This window comes from Gymnoscopelus braueri, assembly GCF_963280865.1.
Source record: "Gymnoscopelus braueri genome assembly, chromosome: 3".
Taxonomy (NCBI): domain Eukaryota; kingdom Metazoa; phylum Chordata; class Actinopteri; order Myctophiformes; family Myctophidae; genus Gymnoscopelus; species Gymnoscopelus braueri.
The window spans coordinates 29,578,906-29,593,773 of record NC_137612.1 but is presented as its reverse complement, the minus strand read 5'-3'; the positions used below and the strand labels follow the sequence as shown (position 1 = coordinate 29,593,773).

The 14,868-nt window shown below is 40.6% G+C and overlaps 1 protein-coding gene across 1 annotated transcript in view; it reads left to right on the top strand.

The window, feature by feature from the left end:
- Positions 1-3,081: 3,081 nt before the first annotated feature.
- fezf2 (FEZ family zinc finger 2) overlaps positions 3,082-14,868 on the top strand; it is a gene marked incomplete at both ends in the record, with an annotated part of 14,259 nt that continues 2,472 nt past the window's right edge. Inside the window, 6 exons of the mRNA XM_080423498.1 lie at positions 3,082-3,163; positions 6,822-6,886; positions 12,206-12,341; positions 12,771-13,510; positions 14,338-14,472; positions 14,738-14,868. The exon at positions 14,738-14,868 is cut by the window's right edge and continues 2 nt beyond it. Coding sequence (XP_080279624.1) covers positions 3,082-3,163; positions 6,822-6,886; positions 12,206-12,341; positions 12,771-13,510; positions 14,338-14,472; positions 14,738-14,868 — 1,289 coding nt within the window. The remainder of the gene's footprint in view (positions 3,164-6,821; positions 6,887-12,205; positions 12,342-12,770; positions 13,511-14,337; positions 14,473-14,737) is intronic.

Sequence of the window (14,868 nt, the reverse complement as noted above, 5' to 3'; positions counted from 1 at the left end):
ACTGTGGTAATGTGCTCTATGAAGACCACTCACCCTGACCTAATTGTCTCAACTGAGGTCCTTCGCTTCACGCCCTGCCTGCTGCTTAGACTATATAATAATCAACAGCGTAGACCCAAAATACCCTATGTAACTTCCAATCCGCCGTGTCAGCGAGCTGCCTCGGAATATTATATATTTAATTTCCCGAGAAATGCAGGCACGGTGGGGCCGTTTCATGTGAGAGAGGACAGCGAGACGGATTAATGGGCCCAGAGATTTATGCTGGCACGATCTGAGCTCCTTTGGCGTTTAAGCTCCAATCAACTAGGAAATAGAAAATGATAATGGTATCCAAATAAAAGCATTTCCATTTGACCACCACAGTGACAACTGGCCACTGATCTGCTGGCGCGTCGCTGCAGCAGGGAGTCCTGCAGTGATACGAATGTGACAACACGTCGTTCTGACACATCAATTCCATCAAGCCGTCTCACTCTGACATATGTGCACATAATGAAAAATGAAAACACAAACACATAAATCAACCGAAATGTGTAACTTCAAGCTGCCAAATATATTGGCCTCTGCTTTGTTTTGAATAAGCAATTCATTATACTGCATACGATGGCATCTGGGCAGTCGGTATAGGACTGCAAAACAACTTATTTTTTCATTGTTTTGTTGCTTTGCGTATTCAGAGGTGTCAGAATTTCCTGCCATTTGTGAGGGCAGGTAGATGTCAGATACGTTTAATAAAGACGGCCCATAAAGCCTCTTATGTTTTGCTGCCCCACCAAACCTTCTTATCTCAGCCTTAAGAAGGGAACAACAAGCTCGCTGATTAATTTTAGATCTTTTTCCATGAAAAGAGTAGCTTACAGTTTAACGCAATCTCACTCCATGTTCAGAGGCAGATTTCAGTGTACCTTTGAAAAGATGAAAATTGCACTGGACTGTTTGTCCTGTTTAGTGCTTGTGAAGCCCATATGTGGATCAACCATATCATCGTCAAACCCTGGGACTGCTGAGGCCACTGTTGTTATGAGGTGGATGTCAGGAGTTAATCCTTCGCCTAGAGCAATGATTCTCAATCTTCTTAATTTCAAGGACCCCCAGTTTGTTATGAATTAGGCCACAGATCCCCATGTGAGTGATTTATTTATTTTATTATTTAAACTCTGGAACCAAGTGTACATGTAAAGGTCCATTTGGTTCCATTTGTAGACCCATAAGTGTCCTTTTTGGTATGAGTCAGTTAGCTGGAGACCCCCTGGAACCCCCTCAAGGGCCCCTGGGTGTTCCGGAACCTCACGTTGAGCACCAGTGGCCTATATCCCCTCTCCCCTCAAGAGGCCTTGCCTTTTGACAGGACACAGTAGTAAATAAAGGTTCATTAAAATAAGTAGAGCACACATTTGACACATCGCACACATCACATATCGCATACAGTATGTCTTCAGGAAACATTTGCAACTTCAAGGTATACAGATTTACTGCTGTTGTAGGAACATTTCCTTGAATTTGAATGAACCTGGACAACTGTCATTTATTTGCCGCGAAGACCCTTGTATTCAAATCAGAAAGGAGTGGCAGTGCACCTGTGATTCCAGTTAGGCTGCAGTACGAAATGCTACACCACTGCATGGGCTTGTCTTCATGCGCTGATGGACTAGGGTCCCCGAGTCCTCCTAGCGACACCTGAACATGGTCTAGCTTCATCTGACTCACCGCCGAGCGAGGCCACGCACGCACGTACGCACGCACACGCACGCACGCACACGCGCGCACACACACACACACACACACACACACACACACACACACACACACACACACACACACACACACACACACACACACACACACACACACACACACACACAGTGAATCATTTAAATTTGACATGGCAGAGCAAGCACAGTAGCTTCTGGTACCACTCATTCTGACATTGGTGCATAACAAAAACAAAAGCTAAACATCATCATCATTACATAAAACTGTCATGGTGTGACACCTTTACCCCTCCCCTCTGTCACTCCCCTTTCCATTACCTTGATTACCCTGAGGTGACTCACCTGGTCCCCCTGAGCCAGGTCTGGCTAAAGAGCCAGCTGTCTGTATGCATTCTCTTTGCTGTTGTAAATTTTTGTTGTCAGGTCTTTTGGTTAGAGTTTTTGAGTATTGTGTTTTGTGTTGTAATCAAGTGTTGTGTATGTATGTTGTGTTTTTTTTGTGTCTGTCAAGTCTAGTCTGCATTTAGTCTGTGTCTCTTGAGTTTGATGTTTTAATGAGTTCCTCCGATTGGGACCTTCTTGAGTTGAGGCTGACATTTTAAAGCATTTCTTAAATCATGTGATGAAGAGCACCAACTGGCACTTTTTAAATTGATGAATTTCGATCATTCGTTGGTGAAATTATGTAAACTAATGGCAAGATCTTGAATTTCAGTGGTATAAGGATTCTTGGTCTTGTATAGGATTACAATATTTCATTACAATAGGTTTTTATTACCAAATAGGTGGGATGTGGCTTTGAGTGACTTAATGAGAATAATATGTTTTCAAGAATCAACTAGGTTTTATTTGTCAAGCAGTGAAATGTTGGTAAAGCATGTCTGCAAGACAGCAGTGGCAGACTGATGGTCATAAAACAGGCCCGTGGCTTTGGTGTCCATTGTGTTTTTCAGTTTCAGAGAAATGAAATAACAAATCCCTCCATGTGTTTAGTCCCATTCAGAGACCCATGGGCTGTCAGGTGGCCTCTACATGTTGAGCTCTTTGTCTCTGGCTGGGGCCCCATTCAACTGTACCAGCACCACCCCGTTAAAGGTATCAAAGGGCCATGAGCCAGTTCCACTAACTATATAGAGAACCTCTTGCACTTGGAGAAGGGGTCAGGAAAATAGATGTAAGCAAGAATGTTTGGGGGGCATGGAAATTAGTAAAAGTAGACCAGGGGATTAATGTTTAGGAGAGGGAGAGAGGGAGAGGTAGTGAGAGAGAGAGCCCTTAGAAGAGTGGGAGACGAAAATGTGCACCAAAAGACTGCTGGGGAAATAGTAGGTGGAATTGCTCAAGTGGGTACTCTATGGAATTGGGTATGAATGGTGTGAGCAGTGCGGTTGTGCTGGGGCCTGTGGGATGTGGGGCCCATATGGCGGATGTGTGGGGGCCCGTGTGGGGTCAGGCCCTCTGGTGGTGTCATGGGCGGAGGGCAGGTCCTTCTGGGTTATTCAGATTGCCACCTTGGAAGGACTCCTGTGTTTAATGAACTCACTTAAATTTTTAAATGGGGTCATTTTGCGATATACCGATTATACAGAAAAAACAAACATGTGTTTCTTTTGTACAATAGTGTGTAGCAATCTATAACAACATTCTATGCTTATTCTACATTAAAAAAAATAAACAATTAAATGAAATAATTTCTTTTATTTAGTATTTTTGTCATATACTGTACAGATTTACAATTTGAGCGCTGAATATAACTTAAATAACATAGCATATGTTGACAAGCAAACAGCATATACATATATTTGAATAATGTATGTGAACAAGTAATCAACATACATCTGGTTAAAGGAGAATTCCGGACAAATTAAGTGTTATCTTTGATGTCTCGTTACTCACCTACCGACGTAAAAAGTGGCGTTCTTTTTGTCCATAGATTCCCCTGTCGTCATTTTTTAAACCCCCTCCGTTGTCATAATGGGAGCGCGTGGGTTAGGGAAATTCGTCTATTATAACCGATGCAAAGTTATTTTTTTCTCTACTACGATTCATTGTAGAGTCTCATGATAGTCAAACATGCGCTGAAACTTCCTGCGAGGCTACCGTTAATGGCGAACGATTTAACACTGGATGCTTGTTTCTTTCCAGAACCTGGCAACTCGTGTTGCCAGGTTCTGGAAACAAGACGAATTTCCTTAACCCACGCGCTCCCATTATGACAACGGAGGGGGTTTAAAAAATGACGACAGGGGAATCTATGGAAAAAAAGAACGCCACTTTTTACGTCGGTAGGTGAGTAACGAGACATCAAAGATAACACTTAATTTGTCCGGAATTCTCCTTTAACATAAGATGAGTTTTTAGGCTGAAGTGAATCTGAACTCCTTACTTAGGGGGAGAGGTCATTCCACAGCTTGGGAGGCAGGAGAGTTTAGGTCTTTAGCTTGGATCACTGGCCAGGGTTTAGTCGGGATCGGAGGGACAAATGTCCTGTATTGGCTGATGTAAATGTAAGGGTTGTAGGGCTGGATCATATCCTGCAGGTATAGGTGGGTGCATGGCCCTTTGTCACTCCAGTTTCCTCTGTGATGAACTTGAGGTGATGGGAAGACATTCACTGTGAGGTGTCAGGCAGGCATACAGAATCTGAGCTCTTCCACCTGCATCGTGGCAGACGGAGGGACGGGGAAAAACTGTTGTGTGTTTTCCATGTTACAGTAATAGAAGAATTGTGAACAGAGATGATAGGGCCATGGTACTTGAACCACTTGAATGCAGTCCTTGTGAGGAGCTGGTGGTTGACTGTATCAAATGCTGTAAATAGGTCAAGAAGGATAAGGAGTGGGAGGCAGCTTGAGTGGAATGAGTGCCTCTGTGACTGCGAGGAGCTAGTAGAGTGTATGCTTTGGTAGGCCAATATAGGTAGACATAAATATGTTTTCCACATGCTGGTGTAGCAGTGGTGGATACAGAACATGTCTAATATGACTGGGCCTGGAAAATTCTGGCTGGGGCTCAGTTTTTTAAGCTTAGATACTATGACCAGTGGATGATGTCAATGTGACAATTATTTTCACTGTCAATTTGGTTGGTTTCTGTGAGTGCCTCCGGAAAAAGCCCACTTTCCATATCCGGTAATTTGCACACACATACTGTACATGCACGCACCACTTCCATATCCGCTGTGTAGACCCAGACCGGAACAACAACCTGCAAAGCGGCTTGATCCCAAGCTAGTCTCCACTGACAAATATAATAACTCTTGAACCGTAGGTCATACAATAAAAATCATGATGCAACTCCCTACAGCCTACTAGATTTTCCACAGTTTGGCATGGTCTTTAAAACACACTTTGTGTCGAATCGGTACACATCTATGCAATGTCTCACTTTATTTTGAGTGTGTGGAAAGCTATCAGTTTGGACTTATTGATGCTTCCAGCACCTTAGCAAATGTTTAGCCGAGTGGAGCGGTGGTCTACCTGCATTATTCATTCATGTGTAATGTGAATAAGAAATGTTGTTGTGTTGTCTGATTTGGTAATCTTGCATGGTCTGGTTTTGATCTTAGCAAGCAGTGCATACATGTGTTACAACAGAATTGGTGACCTACTATAGCATGCTGTTACTCCATAGATTTCCATGGCAACCAGCTGTCAATCATGTTGATGTTGTGATACCTGCATAGTGCATAATACAATATCCTTTGGTTTGTATTTACCTGGAAAAATAAAAGTACATGGGGAGACATTTGTATGAAGGAAAAAAAGCCCACCTGGAGCAATAGGGGTTGGGGGGTAATGCATGTCTGTCTGTTAACAAGATAACTCAAGAACTGATGGCCGTATTTTCAGTGGTGGATGTGATCAGTAGGCTTTCTCAAAGGGATGATTAACTTTTGGGAACATTTGGGTGGATATTCATGAAACCTTGTGAGGATGATCAGTATGCCGCCCTGAATAAATCATTCACTTTTGGTTCGAAACGGTCAAGGTCACAATCAACGTCAAGGTCAAAATGGCCTATTCGGTCATATCTCTGAAACAGAGAGACCAGTTGTGTAGTGTTGTAGTCTATGTGATATGGCATATATGTATATGTATGCCCACAAAATTAAGAATTTTCCATATATACAAAATGAGATGATCAATGATACATAATTCCCACTGCGATATTTATACTTCAATTCCAGTTGGTAATTATTACCTAAATAAATCTCACTGGGTGAGATTTCACTCAGGGTGAGATTTTACTTTTACTTTAACTGTCAGGTTTTGTGGCCCTCGTAATCCTATTGCTATTTTGCCTGCTGATACATTTACTGTAGGCTATATAATGTAAGTGGTGCTAAATTATGAAGACATGTCAAACCTGTTTAAAGCTGCTCTATGTTTCTTTCCTCTTCTACCCCGGATTTGAACTTTGTTTCCTACGCAAGTGCTGACATTTTTACCATTGAGCTAATAGAGCCTGCCTGTTGGCTCATGAGATAAATTGAATCTTGACCACCAGGTCAAAATGTGTGTCAGATGCTGTGTCTCGGTGAGACATTACCTTTTGACACGATCTAAATGTCTCAATAGAAGAGTAGGGAGACAAAATACAACCACCCCAAGTTATATTGTATTAACATGCTCTACCATACAGATTGGACAAAACTACTTTTTATTCATAAAAAAAGCTTTAATCACATTAACCCTAGCGTCCCTATTCTGGGGTTGAACATTCGGAAAAAATAGATCTACAAGCTCATTTTGTGAGCTTCTATATCGGCTAGTATTTTCATCAAAGAGATTTGGGGTAGAGGGAGAAAAGGATAGACCCCTGGGGGACCCAGGTGTGTTTTTGTAATTGACTTCATATTTTGACACTTAAGTTTGGCTGTGGTTCTGTTAACTAAAGCTGGTGTGGGTATAGGGTTTAAAATTGTAGCAGAGGGAACAGAGATATGCCATTTCTGGGTTGGTGTCAAAATAAAACTCAAGCTTGAGGCCCTGCTGTGAACATATGGAGTGAAAGCATACAGTAGGTTGCATTGGCAAGATCGAACAACCACGCTTTCTTTGAGAGAATCCCCCTCAGTCACACTTTCCCATTACATTTCCTCAGGGTTAACATCAGTGAAAGTTGTCACCACAGAAGGAAAGTGCGAGGACAACTGTCTGCGATTTCCTGTACTGACTGTGACGTGCTAGGCTACTGTTAGGCACACTATCGATTCAGGACATTATTTTGTCATAGGGTATATGATGGTAGGCTGAAGCCTTTGGAATTCCTTCCTCCCTCCATTATAACTCTCGAGGTGACAGTATTATTGATTATGATATAGTGATAAGAAATATTGTAATTCAGATTCAGATTTTTTTTATTGTCCTCATGGATATGTGTTTTCACGTTTCACTCAAATCAGGGGATAACCAAAACCCAAAACATATCATCAAAAACATTGACTGTTAAGCCTATAGCTCATGCAAAGATTTGCGATGCAGACAAAACAGTTTTAAGACATATTTATAACCTCATCGTATATGACTGTGTCTGAATTTACAGTGTGCCTAGGCCAGGGGTCAGTCAAGAGTAATTTTACTCTTGACTAGATTTTTAATTAAGATCTTATTTTTTTTGTTTAACTTGTGTTTTTAACTTGAATGTAAAGCACTTTGGACTATATATATGTCTGAAAGGTGCTCTAAATAAATATTATTATTATCATTATTATTGAAGGGGTTCCAGGGGGCACCCAACAAAATTAGTTACTATAGCATCACAATCAGTTTAACCACTTTAACCCTGTTTTATACTCAAACATAAGCCGATCTACAAGTTCACTGTGAGCTTGTTGTGGAACTTTTGGAAAACTCTTGAAAACTTTTGGAATAATTTAGAATTTCACAACATCTTCTCTTCTGGAGGTCCCTGGCACAAAATATTTTCAGATGCGGCCAAATATATATTCATTTGGGGGTCCTTGACATGAAAAGGTTAACCACTGTTCTAGAGGATGTGTTGAGCATTGTAGCAGGTGGCACAGACAGGAGGACAGGTTCAACAGAAACCTTTATATGCAAGTACAAGGTGTACAGGTTTTGACTGAAAGTCAAGTTATTTGTATTAATTTGGCATGAAAGAGCCCTATAAGTTTGTGGTAGGCAGGTAGTCTTTGTTGCAATGTTTATGGATGTCTGTGAAGTGGTGAACAAAGATCAGCTTATTGTCCAGGATATTGCTGAGGTTCAACATCTTACAGCTTAATGTGTAATACTGCTTTTCTATGTAATATGCTTATGGGGACAGGTTCAGTTGACTGGTCAATCCTGGAAAATCGTTAACATAATTATGGCAGGCCATTATGTGTGCTGTAGGGAAAGACTGTCGGCCAAACTCCACAGGTGAATCAATTATCAATTACTTCATGATGCTGCAGAGATGGATTTTACCATCAACTATTCTGAGGCTGAGCGGCATTACTTTTACTATTGTGAAAACAGATGAACCAGTGAAGCTGCTTAACTTATGGTGACATTTTGTCTTGCTGTATGTATGTATTTCTAATTTCTGCAACATGTCAAAGTCCAACGCTGCTTGGAGTCCAGTCTTTGGATGCTCGCATTTTCAATGAATTGCCCACTGGCTCAAAGATGGCGGTTGGCGGGTAAGGACAGTGTAAGAAGCTCAACAGATCCACCATGATATATGTTTGGCAATAGTATGGACTAATGCTGTGAAGTACTTTGGATAAGGCTCAAATTGATAGAAAAAAGACACAGAAAGGATCAGAAACCAATGTTTCTTCAAGGTGTCCATTTTTATTTTTACATTTTAATATTTGGTACAAAGTTAATATTGGATTGGATTAAAACGTGTGCCAAAGCATTGATAAACAGGGCAAAGTGACGCATATTTGGGGCGTAATATTTGCTGCACACAAATTACTCATGCATATAGCCCTAATGTTCTAGCTTATGTTCAACCTGGTGCCTCAACCTGATATCAATTATATGGTTGGAGACTATTGATGTACCTGCCATAGTCAGGGGTGTAGCATAGACCAGTGGTTCTCAATCAGTGGTCCGGGACCACCAGTGGTCCTTGAGGGGGTTCCAGGTGGTTCCCAGCTAAATGATGGAGAGTTGGTAACCAAATGGTCCATTTGGTTTCATTTTACGATCTCAAGAGTTAAATTATTGTAAAACATCTGCATTACTTAATTTACAAGAAGTCTACATAATTAGAGAATGTAGAAGAATTGTTATTTTGCCTGTTATCTCTCTATGGTACCAACACATCAATACAGCATGGAATTGTGGACAAAATCTTATAACAACAACAAAATATTCTAAGTTTGGGGTCTGAGAGGCTAAATCTCATCAAATGGTGGTCCTTGCTTGTTGAAAACCACTGGCATAGACAGTCATTTTTAAATATAAAAAATAAATATAGGCCTACACATGAATAAATACAAAGTGCCTGTCTGTTAATAATATACCATAATAAAAACAAGAATGCTGCAGGTAGCCCTGGCTCATGCATACCTGCAGGAGACAGTCGTCATTAGACAGTCGTCTAATCAATGCTCGAGCTAATTGCTGTGATAGTGGCACTGAATGCAGGGGCCAAGGGTACAGCAATAGATCAATGTTTATTGTGCAGTAGATGAGCCAATAATTGAGCCTGAATACACTCAAATTAGAGTACTCTCATTTACATATGTGGCATTAGAAGTTAGAACAATAGGTATGTAATCCTTCTGCACTGACCAGCAGGTGTACAGGTATACAGACAGCGTCCTGTCAGCATACTTAAAAATATATATATATATAAAATAAAATGGCATAGCCGCATAGGCATATTATAGTAAGTATAATGTAGAATATAATAGACTATAATATTTTAATAGGCCTATATTTGACACAATGCATTAGGTTCACAGCCCGTATACCAATGGTTCCCAAACGTTTTTGCTCGAGACCCAAAAGAGAAATGTGCTGTCTCCCTTGCTTTAAAAAATAATAATTGGAAAATGTTTTGAAATAATACTAATCAAAAACAAAATGTAGGAAACAAAAAATAAATGCATATTTACTCGTAACCCATGAAAATGTGTCCGCGACCCACAAATGGGGAACAGTGCCGGCGTGTACCACCATGATGCGCATCATTCTCGCATGCACGCTCGTGAAGGTTTTATTCCACTTGCATGTAGGCCTACATTATATTTACATTTACATTCCTATAGGCATTTTAAGACAAACAAGTCAATTTGGTTCGAGTTCCCTTCATTAGACCATTTTATTTTCCTTATAATTTGTTTGGTTTCAGTTACCAGAAATGCATAGCAATGAATTGCATAGTATTGTATATTTGCCCCAATTGCCTGTCACTAAATGTTTCAATTAATTGAATACACATGGACCCCAATGGAAGCAAGGCATAGTGCTTTCTTGGGTTAAATCCTTTTAGCATGGTATTTGTATTAAACTGTACTTTCTGTGCTTTTTTTGGCAAACTGTTAATAAAGTATGCAATCAATCAATCAATCAATCAATCAATCAATCAATCAATCAAAGTTCACAGCCTGTTTTTAGTTTACATTCCTATAAGCATTTTAAGACAAACAGGTCCAAGTTCCCTTCATTAGACCATTTTATTTTCCTTATAATGTGTTTGGTTTCAGTTACTAAATCGCTTGCAAAGCAGTGCAAACACATGCCAGTGTTAATTTAGTTGACTATAAGACTAAGACCAAAATAAGACTAAAACTAAATGGTGTGTTATTTAAAAGACTAAGACTAAAGACTAAATCAGAATTTGCTGTCAAAATGAACACTGGAATCAACACCGTCCTCAGTCGAGAGGGCGACTGGTCATTGTAGCCAAGCACACAAAAACTGTGGATTCCAGCAAACCTTTATGCTATTTAAAAAAAAAGGGGTTCTTTTCATTTGTCGGCACAGCCTATATACCTCTGGCCAGGCTAAGTCTTTTCTTTTTACCCCCTTTAATCCGTCCTTCCATTTCAGAAGAACACAAAACCAGGTTCACGCAGTGCTTTAGTGGCTGAAAGTGAAAGAGCTTGTTTTTTCTGTGCTGAGCCGAGCCTTGTTGAATCGCTCTGGAAAATTGGTTCTTGTGAATAAATAGGCGAAGGAGGTACAACGTTTAATAGGATCCAAGGGAGGTTCTGCTCTCGCAATCTGCTCTTAAACAGGTGGAAATTGGACGCTCTCGATTATACAAATAGTAAGTATAAGCCAGCATGGAAAAGCTATCCCATCTCCGAGGATTAGGAACTTTCAATGAAAAAAATGAGACTTGTCAAAAGCAAAAGGCCCAAGATCATTGTTGTGTGAGAGAGTCCACAATTTGAAACTCTCAAAAGCAGCTCAAATTAAGAATGGGGGCTAAAAAGACATGCAATGTTTTCAACCAACTAAATAATAGCCTATCTGAAAACATGGCACTTCCAAATTGAGCATAACAAATGATCATATAATTGAGCATAACAAATAATTATATCAATAGTCATTTGGTAGTAGTAGTATAATAATAATAATAATAATAATAATAGCCTAATAATAATAACCTAATAACCTAATAATAGCCTAATAAAATAATTATAATTATATTAACGTATAGCCTATGTCATTGTAGTCTACAATGTAGGCCTACACAACAAAACACTGAAATTGTACTTGTACTGAAAAAATACGCAATTATTATTTTTGGCCATCGGACTTTTTTTGCAGTATAGGCTAGCTAATGCTCATACGACCCCGTGTTCGTATATAAGGACCAACATGCACGCATGCATGGGAACTCTGATGATGTCGTGTCCTCCTTGTCACCCAGTTAAAGAGTTGTAGTGCTCTGATGTCACTCAGGAGACAGTGATCTACAGCACTGATGAGGGCGGTCGCTACCAAGATGTGACAGCGAGCAGTCAATCTGCTATCTTCCATCCAATCCATCTGTCGCTGCTAAAAGGTAAACTTCAACACTGACTGACTCTCTCTGGCTTTAAACTTTTCCATTCCACATTTTCCTGAATAAGATTTTTGTCCCTTTTTGTCATTTTTTTGTAATATTTTGGTCATTTTTTGTCCTTTTTAATCTTTTTTTAGGGGGTAAACTTTTCCAATCCACATTATCCGTGGCGCTGAATAAGAGAATGTTTTTACATTTTTTTTTCCCCCCGTATTTTTTGTCCTTTCTCATCTTTTTTTGGTAAACTTTTCCAATCCACATAATTCGAGGCGCTGAATAAGAGAATGTTTTTGTCCTTTTTTCCCTCCCTCTCCCATCCTTCCTTCCTAACGAGCTCTGAAATGTCCTGTTAATTTTGTGTGTACTAGTTAATGAGCATTAATCTGGTACCCCCTGGATGCTATTGTTGCGGGGGATGGTCATTTGAATGCAAATGGCGTGACACTGTGATAGCAAGGTGCTTATTAAACTGATGTGTCTGTCTGTCCTCTTCTTGTGTCTTCTTGCAGCTGAGGAGGCAGTATAGGCTGGCGCTGCTGCTTGGCTGCTGCGGTGCTGCTGCTCACACCAAGTTCGCTCCATACAGAATAATGACCAGTTCTCTTCCTCTGGACAAGGCGATGGCTTGCCCTGCACGACTGGACGGTAGGCCTGCATGTCACAATTATTACATCACCGCCTAATCGCAATTATTTGAGATAATCGCAATTATTTTTTTGCATCATCTCAAAAACATTTCCATGATAAAAAATATACATTTTTAAATATATTTAAAAAAAGCTGAAATAGCTGATCTACAAGCTTACAATGTGCGTTGTAAGCTTGCTATTTCCACTATTTAATACATAAAAAAGAAAGAAAAGTATAACATTATTAAATATGTCAGTAATTTCTTGTACATTCAAGTTATCTGCCCCGTGCAACTTTTGATTACAAAGCTTAAACGCCAAAACAGAAACGTAATGTGTATTCATATGCTCCATGCAGTTTTCAAGGACAGAAACGATTAAATCGTTAATCGCAATTATTTGTATGACAATTAATCGTCAACTATTTTTTTTTAAATCATGACAGCCCTACTGGACGGTGGTGGCGGTAGGAACGGGCCAGGAATCGGATCCGCGACTCCTCCAAAGACCCTGGCCTTCTCCATAGACCGGATCATGTCCAAGACCTCGGAGCCGAAGGAGAGGTTGCTCGGTCTCTGCTCGCCTCTGCCGTGCATGATCCCGCTGCAGCCGTTCAGCCTGGACCTCCAGGCCAAGGCGCTCATGAGCTACTCGGAGCTTTGGAAAGCTAATTTCAGGGGGACGTGCAAGGTGAACTGCGGGATGTGCAAGGCGAACTGCGGGATGTACGGCAAAGCGGACGCGGCCTTGAAACATCACCATCTGTTGCCAGGGAGCCGGGTGATAAAACCCCAAGTCATCCATCAGGCCATGGCGATGCCCAGCAGCGGTTCCTTGTACTATCTCAACTATCTGGACTCTGCCTACCACCAGCAGTCGGAGTTGCTGACCGGACAGTTTTTCTCCTCGGCGTTGGCCACTTCGCACCAGGCGTCTCTGGCAGCGCACCATAAACTTTTGCTGCTGGAGAACGCCAAGCTGAGCGGGGCTGCAGCGCCGGTCGACAAGTTCCCCACACCTCAATACCCGCACAAGGAACATCTGCCCGGGCAGCTGGACCAGATCGTCAAGGAGAACCACAGCCTGCAGACCTCGGAGAAAAACGGTGTTAAAGCTCATAACAAACTCAACGCCGCCGCCCAAGACGGAAAGCCCAAAAACTTTACATGTGAAGTGTGTGGAAAGGTATGCAAAAAAATAATATAATAACCAACAGTCTGCTAATATTTGTTGACTCGCAATTATGTGGAAAATGTTTCTGTGTAAAAAAAAAAAGGCATTCCGAAAATGTGTAGCTATTTGCAAATATTGTTTACAATGTTACAGTTTTCATAAAATGAATGTCTTTTTATTCTTAATTAAAATAAATTGAGGAACCGTCATCAATAACGAGAAATGCACATTAGATTTGTAATATCCTGTGTGGCTGTGGGTCCACTTAATGGTCTCGAAACGAAATAACAATGCATTGGCTGCACCACCGTTTCCCAAACAGTGGGTCGAGACCCATTTACTAATGGGTTGCGGACAAATATTTAGCAGATACACAAGCTCAAAACGCGACGCAAAGTGTCGCATTTTGAGCTTGTCATCTGCTCTTCATGATTTTGAATCCTGAAAAGTGGGTTGAGAGTAAATCTTCTTTTTAATTTGTTTTAAAGAAAATAAAAAAGCTCAAAGATTTTTCAAAATAATTTGATAACTACATTAAAAAAAAAATCCATTAATTAGAAAACAAATGTTTTAAGAAGGTGTGAAAATAGCCAATCTACAAGCTCACAACGTGGCGCAAAGTGTGGCGTTGTGAGTTTAGATCGGCTATTTTCACTAGTTTGGGGGATAATCCCATTTTTCTTTTGGGTCTCGACTCTCGAGCTAAAAAGTTTGGGAATCACTGGACTATTATACTGTTGAAAATATGAAGAACCTGCCAATGCTTTGAAAATGCGGGGGTAAAATCGTCTTCACAAGGATTCCTCAGCACAATTTACATAATTGTACTCGCTCTGCAGGTGTTCAATGCCCATTATAACCTGACTCGACACATGCCAGTGCACACTGGAGCGAGGCCCTTCGTCTGCAAAGTGTGTGGGAAAGGATTCCGCCAGGCGAGCACGCTTTGCAGACACAAAATCATCCACACACAGGTAATCGAACTTTATATAATTATGCTTTATGAGATATATATATATATATATGTGTGTATATATATATATATACACACACACACACACACACACACACACACACACACACACACACACACACACACACACACACACACACACACACACACACACACACACACACACACAAACAGTGTATAGCCTATATAATGTGGGCCTATATGTATGTATGTATGTATGTCTTATGTATATAATAATGTTTGTTTTTGTATTTTTGTTGTACCAGGAAAAACCCCATAAATGCAACCAGTGTGGGAAGGCGTTCAACAGAAGTTCAACGTTGAATACTCACATACGGATTCATGCTGGCTATAAACCGTTCGTCTGTGAATTCTGTGGGAAAGGTTTCCATCAGAA